Genomic DNA, 13,272 nt, shown 5'->3' on the forward strand with positions numbered 1-13,272 from the left:
AAGCTAAGATTGTGCCATTGCACTCCAGCCTGGGCAACAGAGTAAGACTCCATCAAATAAATAAATAAATAAATAAATTTTTCTGTAGAGACGGAGTTTCACTATATTGCCTGGGTTGGTCTCAAACTCCCAGGTTCAAATGATCTTCCTGCGTTGGCCTCCCAAAGTGCTGGGATTACAGGCATGAGCCACTGCGCTCGCCCTCCTTCTACTTTCAAACATAAGGGAGGCTGAGTAAGCAAGCCCTGGGCCCCCGATTCCACTTTGCCCAAAGGGATTTCACTTCTAGCTATTTATATATCTAGAGCCTGAATAGGTTTTCATTTTCAGAAAGGGTTCTGTCTTTAATGAAAAAAGGGTCTGAAAACAATCAGGCTAAACCCATTTCCATTACTCTCAAGACACGAGCTGCAGAACAGTACACTCATTGCCTGGCTGTACCAGAGAGTCTGAGTCAACTGGGTTTGGTTGGGGTCTGGGCATATTTTACAAGCTTCCTAGTTGATTCCAAAGCACAGTCAAGAGTTAAGAACCAGGCCGGGTGCAATGGCTCAAGCACCAAGGCGGGCAGATCACCTGAGGTCAGGAGTTCGAGAACAGCCTGGACAACATGGTGAAACCTCATCTCTACTAAAAATACAAAAATCAGCCAGACGTGGTGGCAGGTGCCTGTAATCCCAGCTACTCGGGAGGCTGAGGCAGGACAATCACTTGAACCTGGGGGGCGGAGGTTGCAGTGAGCCGAGATCGCACCATTGCACTCCAGCCTGGGGTACAAGAGCGAAACTCTGTTTCAAAAAAAAAAAAGTTAAGAACCATGGTGCTGGGAGCTGCTTCTTGTAAGCAACAGCTCAGTCCCACACAGTCAGCAGGCACCGTGATCAGGCATAGGCCTAAAGCACTATATCCCTCACTAGGTGCGTGACTTTGGCAAGTTACTCAGCTTCTCTGAGCTTCACAATCCTCTTATGAACAGTGGAGACATGTATCTACCCCTTAACAGTATGTTGTATTAAATGAAGTGAGACCAGCAGGCAGACTATTCTGGACACATTTTCAGAAATCCTTCAGGTCATCCTATCTGATGCTTGCTTCTTCAAGGTTTAGGTCTAAGTCTTGGACCATGGATAAGTGCTCAGCTTGAAATAAACTAGATTCATCTGGCAGTAAAATGAAGAAGGAAAAAAAGAAAGTAGATCCATATTAGTTCTAGTCATACTGTTAGCATACATGCTTGTAATAGTAGCAATAATTGTCATAATCATAGGGTCTGTCATTTTTTGTGCTTATTGTGTGACAGGTGCTGGGCTCGGTACCTTACACTCCTAAGCTCAGTGAATCCTAACCCTATGAAGTACACACTTATCCCCATTTTCCAGATATGCAACTGAGGCTCAGAAACTATAAGCCCCTTGAGGGCAGGGATCATGTCTATCGTGCTCACTACTGTAGCCCCAGCACTTAATGCGGCATCTGGCAAAATAAACATCTGTTGAATAAAAGAATAAACTTGTCCAAGGTCACCCGGCTGGTAGATGGCAAAGCTGGGACCAAACAGCAGGACTATCTGAGCCAAAGCCCTGCTCCTCCTGGCCACACTCTCTGCTGCTGGGACCACTTAGGTGGACAGGTACCTGCAAAACCTGAGCCACAGTTGGTGATGATGTCCAACAAGGAATCGGGCAGGAAGCCTTCAGCAGCAAAGTGCTCCAGGAAAATGTCCCCTTGCCTCTTGGAGAGCTTGCTGCCATCCCTGTTGAGGAGCAGGGGCAGGTGGGCGAAGTGGGGTGGGTGCCAGCCCAGGGCCTGGTAGAGAAGCAGGTGCTTGGCAGTGGAGACGAGCCACTCGGAGCCTCGCAGCACGTGGCTGATGCCCATGTGGTGGTCGTCCACCACGCAGGCCAGGTGGTATGTGGGGAAGCCGTCGCTCTTCATGATGACTGGGTCTCCCTCCACGCTGGCCACATCATGCCTATTCCAGCCATACACCAGGTCCTCAAAGGCTGGCGCTGCCTGCTCCAGGCGGAAGCGGATCGCAGGCTTGGGGTCCTTGGCCAGCTTCTGGGCCACCTGCTCCTGGCTCATGTTCCGGCACCTATTGTCATACCTGATGGGGAGCAGAGCAGCGTGAGTACTGCTGATGGACAGGATGATGGACAAGAGTCCTACCTTTGTCATAGCTGTGTGACCTTAAGCAAGTCAGTTACTGCTGCAAGCTGCTTCCTCAGTCTAGAATGGGGATAATAATACAGTTGTGTGGAAAACTGAGATAACATGGTGTAGCAGACACGAATGTCTGCCTATCTACCAGCCATTCCATGCTTCTTCCTTGCTAACAAGAAAATAGCAAAATGCTTAGTCTGAGGGGTTGAATCCTGATTGGTATAGCCAATCTTGCGATCCTATTGCCCCATGCCAGTGACCAGGCAGGAATATAACCCCATCCTAGTCACTAGGATGTGAAGAAAAGCACGCCTTGGGGGTAACGAAGAATTAAGGTTCTGGGAAAGGTTTTTCTCTCCAAAGGACAAGGAGAGACAGCCACAGGAGGAAAATCCCTTCTTAAAATTTCCCACTACCCCACTTCTGTCCTCTTTGGATGTTGTCCTGTGAGGGGACCATGCTTAGACCTGCCGCAGCTACTTGCAATTGCGGGAGGGAAGGCAATGAAGGCAGAGAGAAGCCAAAATAGAGCCCTGGCATCCCTACGCTGCTAGTCTCATCCTGGAGCCACCCACCTCCAGCCTTGTGCAGAATCAAAAGACAAACGTCTATGATTGATGTCCTGGCCACTCAAAGTGTGGTCTGTGGGCCCCTAGCATCAGCCTCCTGGGAGTCAGTCAGAAATGCAGGCTCTCAGGCTCCACCCCAGACCTACTGAGTCAGAATCCGCACATTAACTAGGTCCCCAGGTGATTCATCTGTGAGTTAAAGTATCGTTTGTCCCTTCTAACAGGGTATTCCGCTAACTACCCAAAAGCGTTCTGAGACACAGACGGAATGCTTGTAAGGTTAGTCTTTGACACAGCTAAGTGTTCAATCAATCAATAAATGGTGCATGGGACTAGATACCGTTGCTCATGTCTGTAATCCCAGTGTTTTGGGAGGTCATGGTACTAGGACAGCCTGACCTCTAGAGTTTAAGACCAGCCTGGGTAACATAGCAAAATCCTGTCTCTTACTTAAAAATTTAAAATACCAGCCTGGGCAACATAGTGAGACTCTGTCTCTACAAAACAAAATGAAACAAAATCAGCCAGGCATGGTGGTGCATTCCTGTAGTCCAAGATCCGTGGGAGACCAAGGTAGAAGAATCACTGGGGCCGGGCGCGGTGGCTCAAGCCTGTAATCCCAGCACTTTGGGAGGCCGAGACGGGAGGATCACGAGGTCAGGAGATCGAGACCATCCTGGCTAACATGATGAAACCCCGTCTCTACTAAAAAATACAAAAAAACTAGCCGGGCGAGGTGGCAGGCGCCTATAGTCCCACCTACTCGGGAGGCTGAGGCAGGAGAATGGCGTAAACCCGGGAGGTGGAGCTTGCAGTGAGCTGAGATCCGGCCACTGCACTCCAGCCTGGGCGACAGAGCAACACTCCATCTCAAAAAAAAAAAAAAAAAAAAAAAAAGAATCACTGGAGCCCAGGAGGTTGAGGCCACAGTAAACTATGATGGCGCCACTGCTCTCTAGCCTGGGTGACACGGTGAGACCCTATCTCAAAAAAAAAAGTTGGTCTTTTTTTTTTTTGAGATGGAGTCTCACTCTGTCTCCTAGGCTGGAGTGCAGTGGCGTGACCTCGGCTCACCACAACCTCCGCCTCCCGGGTTCAAGCAATTCTCCTGTCTCAGCCTCAGTACTCTGTACTCAGTACTCTGTCTCATGGTAGCTAGGATTACAGGTGCCTGTGACCACGCCCGGCTAAGTTTTGTATTTTTAGTAGAAACGGGTTTCACCATGTTGGTAAGGCTGGTCTCGAACTTCTGACCTGGTGAACTGCCTGCCTTGGCCTCTCAAAGTGCTGGGATCACAGGCGTGAGCCACTGTAACCAGCCAAAAAAAAGTTTTTAAAAATGAGTCAGTTGCACATGAGTGAACAGGAGGGTGTTCAGCTGCAGGAGCAGGGCAGCGCAATGTCTAAATCAAAGGAATTTGCTTCTTCAAGCTCTTCTGGCAGCAATTCTGACAGTGAGGTTGACAAAAAGTTAAAGAAGAAGGCCGGGCGCGGTGGCTCAAGCCTGTAATCCCAGCACTTTGGGAGGCCGAGACGGGCGGATCACGAGGTCAGGAGATCAAGATCATCCTGGCTAACCCGGTGAAACCCCGTCTCTACTAAAAAATACAAAAAAAACTAGCCGGGTGAGGTGGCGGGCGCCTGTAGTCCCAGCTACACAGGAGGCTGAGGCAGGAGAATGGCGTGAACCCGGGAGGTGGAGCTTGCAGTGAGCTGAGATCCGGCCACTGCACTCCAGCCCGGGCGACAGAGCGAGACTCCCTCTCAAAAAAAAAAAAAAAAAGGGAAGAAAAAGCAAGTTGCTTCAGAAAAACTTGTAATGGAACAAAAGACTGGCAAAACTTCGGGAGCTCTGTCATCTTCCAAACAGAGCAGCGGCAGCAGAAATAATGTTTTTTTAAAATTTCATATAGAGATGGCGTTTCACCATGTTGCCCAGTCTGGTCTCGAACTCCTGGTCTCAAGTGATCCACCCTCCTCGGTCTCCCAAAGTGCTGTGATTAGATTACAGGCCACTGTGCCCGGCTGATAACATGTTTCAGATTGGGAAAATGAAGTACCTTAGTGTTTGGGATGTTAAAGGGGAAGTGCTAATTGATGATATTAGATATTATTGGATGGATCTCAAAGGTTAAATAAAAGCAAGAAGAAAAGGTATTTCTTTTTTTTTTTTTTTGAGACGGAGTCTCGCTCTGTCACCCAGGCTGGAGTGCTGTGGCCGGATCTCAGCTCACTGCAAGCTCCGCCTCCCGGGTTCCCGCCATTCTCCTGCCTCAGCCTCCCGAGTAGCTGGGACTACAGGTGCCCGCCACCTCGCCCGGCTAGTTTTTTGTATTTTTTAGTAGAGACGGGGTTTCACCGTGTTAGCCAGGATGGTCTCGATCTCCTGACCTCATGATCCTCCCGTCTCGGCCTCCCAAAGTGCTGGGATTACAGGCTTGAGCCACCGCACCCGGCCGAAAAGGTATTTCTTTAAATCCAGAGCAAAGGGGCCAGCTGAAGAAACATTCATTCACTCATTCATTCATTCATTCATTTATTGAGACAGCAGACAAGGTTTCACTCCCTTTGATCAGGCTTGAATGCAGCGGTGCAATCATGGCTCACTGCAGTCTTGACTTCCTGGGTTCAGGTGATTCTCCCATCTCAGCCTCCTGAGCAGCTGGGACTACAGGTATGCATGACTATACCCAGCTAATTTTTTGTATTTTTAATAGAGACAGGGTTTATTTCTTTTCTTTTATTTTTTCTTTCTTTTTTTTTTGAGTCAGGGTCTCACTCTGTCACCTAGGCTGGAGTACAGTAGTGTGATCACAGCTCACTGCAGCCTAGACCTTCCCAAGGGTAAAGTGATTCTCCCACCTCAGCCTCCCACGTAGCTGGGACTACAGGCATGCATCACCATGCCTGGCTAATTTTTGTATTTTTTGTAGTAGAAATGGGGGCTCACCATGTTGCAAAGGCTGAGTTTGAATTCCTGGGCTCAAGCAAGCCACCCGCTTTGGCAGCCACCGTGCCTTCCTGGAACAGATATTCTACATCGATACATTGATGATGCAGTAAGAAAACTATGAAGTCTGAGCCATATAAAACCTATACTGTCCTAGTTGGGTTTTTTTGAGTTTGTTTTTGAGATGGAGTCTCACTCTGTCACCCAGGCTGGAGTGCAGCGGCGTGATCTTGGCTCACTGTAGCCTCTGCCTCCCAGGCTCCCAAGTAGCTGGGATTACAGGTGCACCCCACCATGCCAGGCTAATTTCAGTAGAGATGGGGTTTCACCATGTTGGCCAGGCTGGTCTCGAACTCCTGACCTCAGGTGATCTGCCTACCTCAGCCTCGCTAAGTGCTGGAATTACAGGCATGAGCCATTGTGCCTGGCTTCTAGTTGTTTTAATCTGTCTTTTTACACTGACTTTTGTTTTCTAAATGCTGTTCTCCAAGCTGTCGTGTTTGGATTACAGAACAACTTGTAAGATGAATACTTGTTTTAAATGTGCATTATTAAATATGTTCTGTCCAAGTGCAGTGGCTCACTCCTGTAATCCCAGCATTTTGGGAGGACAAGGGGCAGGAGAACTGCTTGAGTCCAGGAGTTCAAAACCAGCCTGGGTAATGAGACCTTGTCTCTACTAGAAATTTAAAAAAAAAAAAAAAAGAATTAGCCGGGCATGGTGGGTACATGTGTGGTTCCACCTACTTGGGAGGCTGAAGCAGGAGGATCCCTTGAGCCCAGGAAGTCAAGGCTGTGGTGAGTCATGATTGCATCGCTCTAGTCTGGGTGACAGAGCAAGACCCTGTCTGAAAACAAAAGTTTTCAGGGACGCTGTCAACTTTATTAAGGAGGATTGCTTTGTACCTACCACCTAGTGTAAAATAAAATCAAGTAATATAATCTCAACAGTTGTGGCCCTTTTTTTTTTTTTTTTTTTTTGAGACAGGGTCTCATTCTGTCTCCCAGGCTAGAGTGCCGTGGCACAATCTCAGCTCATGGCAACCTCCAACTCCCTGGTTCAGGAGATTCTCCTGCCTCAGTCTCCTAAGTAGCTGAGATTACAGGCACACACCACCATACCCAGCTAATTTTTGTACTTTAATATAGATGGGGTTTCACCATGTTGCCCAGGCTGGAGTTGTGATCTTTTTTTGATCCTAAGAGCTGGTACTGTTTAAGGCCCAAAGTAATAGTTTTTACAGATCTTTTAGTTTCAACTAAGCTTTTACGATAAAAAGGATTTGTATTGCACTGAGTTTTCACAAACTTTTGGTTTGTGAAATCCATACTGGATCTGTTCTTTTCCAACCAAATGTCTAGGCTTATTTGACTTTTCCACCCCAATGACATTTCACTCTCTTTATTAAACATTAGCAGATATACTTTGATAACCAACACAGCTTGTATGAACACTGAGCAAGTGTCCATCATTATTACCTTACTGTTTAGTCTGCAAAAAATAACGACTTAGATGAGCTGTCTGATTTGCTTTCACTTATTAAACACGTTCACCATGAGATGATGTGTATAACATCAGATACTGTTAAACGAAACTAGGATTTAATACAAATCCTGAAAGTTTGAAATAAATAAATAAATAAATAAATAAATAAATAAATAAATAAATAAATGGCTGCATGGATTCCACAACAGGGCATGACCATAACTTAAAAAAAAAAAATAATAATCTGTTGGCCAGGCATGGTGGCTCATGCCTATAATCCCAGCACTTTGGGAAGCTGAGGTGGGAAAATCGCTTAAGTTTCATACCAGCCTGGGCAAAATAGGGCAATTCCATCTCTACAAAAATTTAAAAACTAGCTGTGTGCCAGCCAGGCATGATGGCTCACACCTATAATCCCAGCACTTTGGGAGGCTGAGGTGGGTGGATCTCCTGTACTCAGGAGTTTGAGACCAGCCTAGGCAACATGGAGAAACCCTGCCTCTACCAAAAATACAAAAAAAAAAATTGCTGGGCATGGCAGCATACACCTGTGGTTCCAGCTGTTTGGGAGGCTGAGATGGGAGGACTGCTTGAGCCCAGGAGGCAGAGGTTGCCTTGAGCCGAGATCACATCGCTGCACTCCAATCTGAGGGACAGAGTGAGACCCCATCTCAAAACAAAACTAAAAAAAACAAAACACTAGCTCTGAGTGGTGGTACGTGGCTGTGGTCACAGCTACTTGGGAGGCTGAGGTTGTAGGATTGCTTGAACCCAGGAGATTCAAGGCTGCAATGAGCTGTGATCATGCTGCTGTACTCCAGCCTGGGTCACAGAATGAGATGGGGAAAAAAAAATCTTCTGTCAATAAATAGATTGTTTATAATAAAAAGGCAATGTCACCGTAAATGTCATGACCTTGGCCAAATAGCTGAGCCCTTGACCAAATAGTTCACTGGCACTGCAATGTAAATGTGATGATGCTATTGTGGATGGGAGTATAAACAAGCAAAGGGCCAGCCACTTGGCGATATCCATCAAAGCTACAACTCGACCCAGGAATTCCACCTCTAGGACGGTATTCAGCAAACACACTGCACAAGTGCAAAATGACATATGTCAACATTAGTAATCACAGCTCTCTTCTTTTATAACCAAATATTAGAAATAACATAAAGGTTTGGGCCGGATGCGGTGGCTCACTCCTGTAATCCTAGCACTCTGGGAGGCTGAGGCAGGTAGATTGCCTGAGCTCAAGAGTTAGAGACCAGCCTGGGCAACACGGTGAAACCCTGTCTCTACTAAATACAAAAGAAAATTAAATTAGCCAAGTGTGGCAGCGTGCACCTCTAGTCCCAGCTCCTCAGGAGGCTGAGACAGGAGAATTGCTTAAATCCAGGAGGTGGAGGTTGCAGTGAGCCAAGATCACACCACTGCACTCCAGCCTGGGCAACAGAGCAAGAATCCTTCTCAAAAAAAAAAAAATAATAACATAAAGATTTGTTAAGGCCGGGCGTAGTAGCTCATGCCTGTAATCACAGCACTTTGGGAGGCCACTTGAAGATCACTTGGGCAGATCACCAGAGGTCAGGAGTTTGAGACCAGTCTGACCAACATGGTAAAACTTCGTCTCTACTAAAAAAATACAAACATTAGCCGGGTGTAGTGGCGGGCGCCTGTAATCCCAGCTACTCGGGAAGCTGAGGCCAGAGAATCACTTGAACCCGGGAGACGGAGATTGCAGTGAGCCAAGATGGCGCCATTGCACTCCAGCCTGGGGAATAGAGCAAGGGAAAGGGAAAGGAAGTGGGGGGGAGGGGAAGGGGGAGGGGAAAGGAATGAAATGAAATAAATTAAAAATAAAGGTTAAGATGAAACTGATTAAGTAAATGAAGTTATATCCATAAACGGAATATTATGCATTATTATGGACTGATATCTGATCCTCAAGATAGTAAGTGGACATGGTAAATTGCCCCACATAGCATGTACATAGTACATTGTGTGCTACCATGTGAATAAGGAAAAAGAGAAAATATACGCCCTTATTGGTATATGTACTGAATGTCTCTGGAGGAGACATAACAAAATTTTAACATTGGTTGTCTCTGCAGAACTGAGTGGCCGCAGTCAAGACTGGAAGAGAGTTCTTTCAATATTATGTCTTTATGGACCTTTTTTTTTTTTGAGACAGCTTCCCTCTGTCACCCAGGCTGCAGTACAAAGGCACAATCTCAGCTCACTGCAACCTCCACCTTCTGGGTTCATGTGATTCTAGTACCTCAACCTCCAAGGTAGCTAGGATTACAGGCATGCACCACGAAGCTCGGCTAATTTTTTTCTGAGACGGAGTCTCGCTCTGTCACCTAGGCTGGAGTGCAATGGCACGATCTCCGCTCACTGCAACCTTCACTCTCCAGGTTCAAGCTATTATCCTGCCTCAGTCTCCCAAGTAGCTGGGATTACAGGCACCCGCCATCATGCCCAGCTAATTTTTGTATTTTTGTAGAGATGGGGTTTCACCATATTGGCCAGGCTGGTCTTGAACTCCTGACCTCAGGTGATCTGCCCACCTCAGCCTCCCAATGTACTGGGATTACAGGCGTGAGCTATCACTCCAGGCCTAATTTTTGTATTTTTAGTAGAGATGGGGTTTCACCACGTTGGCCAGGCTGGTCTCGAACTCCTGACCTCAAATGATCTGCCTGCCTCCGCCTCCCAAAGTGCTGGGATTACAGGCGTGAGCCACCACACCCGGCCCTTTGTGGACCTTTTGTTTTTCTTTTATTTTTTTTGTGGGGACAAAGTCTTGCTCTGTCACCCAGGCTGGAGTGCAGTGGTGCAATCTCAGCTCACTGCAACCTCCACCTGGGTTCAAATGATTCTCCTGCCTCAGCCTCTTGAGCAGCTGGGACTACAGGCATACCACCATGCCCAGCTAATTTTTGTATTTTTTTTTTTTTTTTTTTTTTTTGAGACGGAGTCTCGCTGTGTCTCCCAGGCTGGAGTGCAGTGGCGTGACCTCGGCTCACTGCAAGCTCCGCCTCCCGGGTTCACGCCATTCTCCCGCCTCAGCCTCCCAAGTAGCTGAGACTACAGGCGCCCGCCACCACGCCCGGCTAGTTTTTTGTATTTTTAGTAGAGACGGGGTTTCACCATGTTAGCCAGGATAGTCTCGATCTCCTGACCTCGTGATCCGCCCGTCTCGGCCTCCCAAAGTGCTGGGATTACAGGCTTGAGCCACTGCGCCCGGCCTAATTTTTGTATTTTTAGTAGAGACGGGGTTTCATTACATTGGCCAGGCTGATCCTGAACTCCTGACCTCATGATCCACCCACCTCAGCCTCCCAAAGTGCTGGGATTACAGGCGTGAGCCACCATGTCCGCCCTGTGGACCTTTTAAATATAGAACATTTTGCCCATTCAAAATAACAAGTAATTAAAATTACTTTACACATTACATTCTGAGACCCAATGTGTCAGGCAGCTTCTAACATGGCCCCCAGTCATTCTCGCCTTCTGGTGTTTCTGTCCTTGTGTAGTCCCCTCCCCTTGTGTGTGGGCTGGGCCTAGTGACTTCTGTCTAATGAACAAAAATAATGCCAAGTATGTCTAATCTGAAATGCTACAACGGTCCAGGTACAGTGGTTCATGCCTGCAATCCCAGCACTTTGGGAGGCTGAGGTGGGAAGACTGCTTGAGTTCAGGAGTTTGAGAACAGCCTGGGCAACATGACAAAATCCCATCTCTATTAAAAACACAAAAATGAGCCAGTTGTGGCGGCATGCGACTGTAGTCCCAGCTACACAGGAGGCTGAGGCAGAATTGCTTGAAGCTGGGAGGCAGAGGTTGCAGTAAGCCAAGATGGCACCACTGCACTCCAGCCTGGGCAACAGAGTGAGACTCTGTCTCAAAAAAAAAAAAAAAAAAAGGCCACAACTGATCCGATATTTGAAATCTTTTGAGTGCTGACATGATGCCATAAGTAGAAAATTGACCACCCAAACACATGTGACAGGCTACAGTCAAAATAGTCAAAACTTTGTTTCATGCACAAAATTATTTAAAATATTGCCTAAAATCACCTTCAGCCTGTGTATAAGGTACATGAAACATAAAAGAATCTCATGTTTAGACTTGGGTCCCATCCCCAAGGTATCTCATATCTATGCAAATATCTCAATATGCAAAAAATCCAAAATCCAAAACACTTCTGGTCCCAGGCATTCCAGATAAGGAATACACAGCCTCTAAAAGTGGTGAGCTTTTACCACAACTAGGTGGACTCCAGCTTGTACCTGCTCACTCTCTCCTTGGCTGGCTTTGAGGAATGCTGGCTGCCATGCTGTGAGCTGCCCTATGGAGAGGCCCACATGGCAAAGAACTGATGTCTCCAGGCAACAGCTAGCGAGGACCTGAGGCTGGCCAATAGCCTTATGAGAGGAGACGGAAGTAGATCCTCCCCAAGCTAAGCCTTAAGAGAACCCCAGGACTGGCTAGGACCTGTAGTTGCCTGTGGCTTTGAGAATCCCTGAGCCAAAGGAACTGGTGAGGCCACACTCAGATGCCTGACCCAAAGAAACTGAGAGATAATACACATTTAAGGAAATTTCTTATGCAGCACCAGGTAACAAACACACCCAATGTCAGTGAGGCATATGCAACAAGTTGGGGTTCTTACCGGGGCATCTGGTGGTTCCGCAAGGCCTCCTTCTTCAGGAGCTCCAGTCGCTGGGGTGAGCAGAAACAGGGATAAGCAGCTCCGGTCTTCAGCAGCGCCTCTGTGGCCTGGGCGTACAGTTCCAATCGCTGAGATTGCTGATAGGGCCCAGCAGGACCACCCCGGCGGGGGCTCTCATCAGGGGGGATGCCTGGAACACAGGCCATAATGACAGCTAAGGTGCACACAGCACTTGTTCCCAGGCATTGCTCTAAGTGCTTTATGCATATATTAAAGCTTTAATCCTTGTAACAATCCATAAGGTTGGCATGAGTACAATGTCCCCCCCGACTTTTCTATTTGAGGCAGAGTTTCACTCTTGTTGCTCAGGCTAGAGTGCAGTGGCGTGATCTCAGCTCACGGCAACCTCCGCCTCCTGGGTTCAAGCAATTCTCCTACCTCAGCCTCCTGAGTAGCTGGGATTACAGGCATGTGCCACCATGCCTGGCTAATTTTTGTATTTTTAATAGAGATGGAGTTTCTCCATGTTGGTCAGGCTGGTCTTGAACTCCCAACCTCAGGTGATCCGCCCACCTCGGCCTCCCAAAGTGCTGGGATTACAGGTGAGCCACCGCTCCCAGCCCTACCCCCCCGCCGACCCCCCTTCTTTTTGAGGCAGAGTCTCGCTCTGTTGCCCAGACTGTAGTGCAGTGGTGCAATCTTGGCTCACATGAACCTCCACCTCCCAAGTTCAAGCAAATCTCCTGCCTTAGCCACCAGAATAGCTGGGATTACAAGCATGTGCCACCTCACTCAGCTAATTTTTGTATTTTTAGCAGAGACAGGGTTTCACCACATTGGCCAGGCTGGTCTTGAACTCCCGACCTCAGGTGATCCACCCACCTCAGCCTCTCAAAGTGCTCGGATTATAGGTGTGAGCCACTGCACCCAGCCCAATGTCCCTTTTGGAGATGAAAAGTTAAAACACAGAGGTAAAGCACTGAAAGTTGCATGGGCTCGTGGACTAAGGAGCAAACAGAGGTGTAGGGCTCCGAAGTCCACACCCCCAATTGTATGTCCTCTCAATCCATTGCTTCCCTGGAGAGGGAGAAACAAGCCCAGGCCTGGGAACAGCTGACTTAGGAGAAAAAAATTGTGGTTCAGAGAACAGCCCATCAGGCCCTGGTTGGACTCCTGGTTCTGCCACTTAGTAGTTGTGACAATGGATCCCAATGTGCTATCAATGTGTGAGTACCAGGGTGCTGAGTGCCATAAAAGACACTTTTGGCTGGGTGCGGTGGTTCACGCCTGTAATCCCATCACTTCGGGAGGCCGAGGCAGGCGGATCATGAGGTCAGGAGATCGAGACCATCCTGCCTAACACGGTGAAACCCCGTCTCTACTAAAAATACAAAAAATTAGCCAGGCGTGGTGGTGGGCATCTGTA

General features: G+C 47.8%; 1 protein-coding gene across 7 annotated transcripts in view; it reads right to left on the reverse strand.

The window, feature by feature from the left end:
* The window catches only part of EARS2 (glutamyl-tRNA synthetase 2, mitochondrial), a 34,905-nt gene that overhangs the window by 9,858 nt on the left and 11,775 nt on the right, over positions 1-13,272 (reverse strand). For all 7 annotated transcript variants that reach the window (XR_013411952.1, XR_001441680.3, XR_013411955.1 and 4 more), the window contains 2 exons: positions 11,847-12,036; positions 1,635-2,107 (listed from right to left, as the gene is read on the reverse strand). Coding sequence is in view for 2 of the 7 variants with exons in the window: in XM_077986565.1 (XP_077842691.1) it covers positions 1,635-2,107; positions 11,847-12,036 (663 nt within the window). In the remaining 5 variants the exon portion in view is untranslated. The remainder of the gene's footprint in view (positions 1-1,634; positions 2,108-11,846; positions 12,037-13,272) is intronic.

Source organism: Macaca mulatta, chromosome 20, assembly GCF_049350105.2.
Source record: "Macaca mulatta isolate MMU2019108-1 chromosome 20, T2T-MMU8v2.0, whole genome shotgun sequence".
NCBI classification, from domain to species: domain Eukaryota; kingdom Metazoa; phylum Chordata; class Mammalia; order Primates; family Cercopithecidae; genus Macaca; species Macaca mulatta.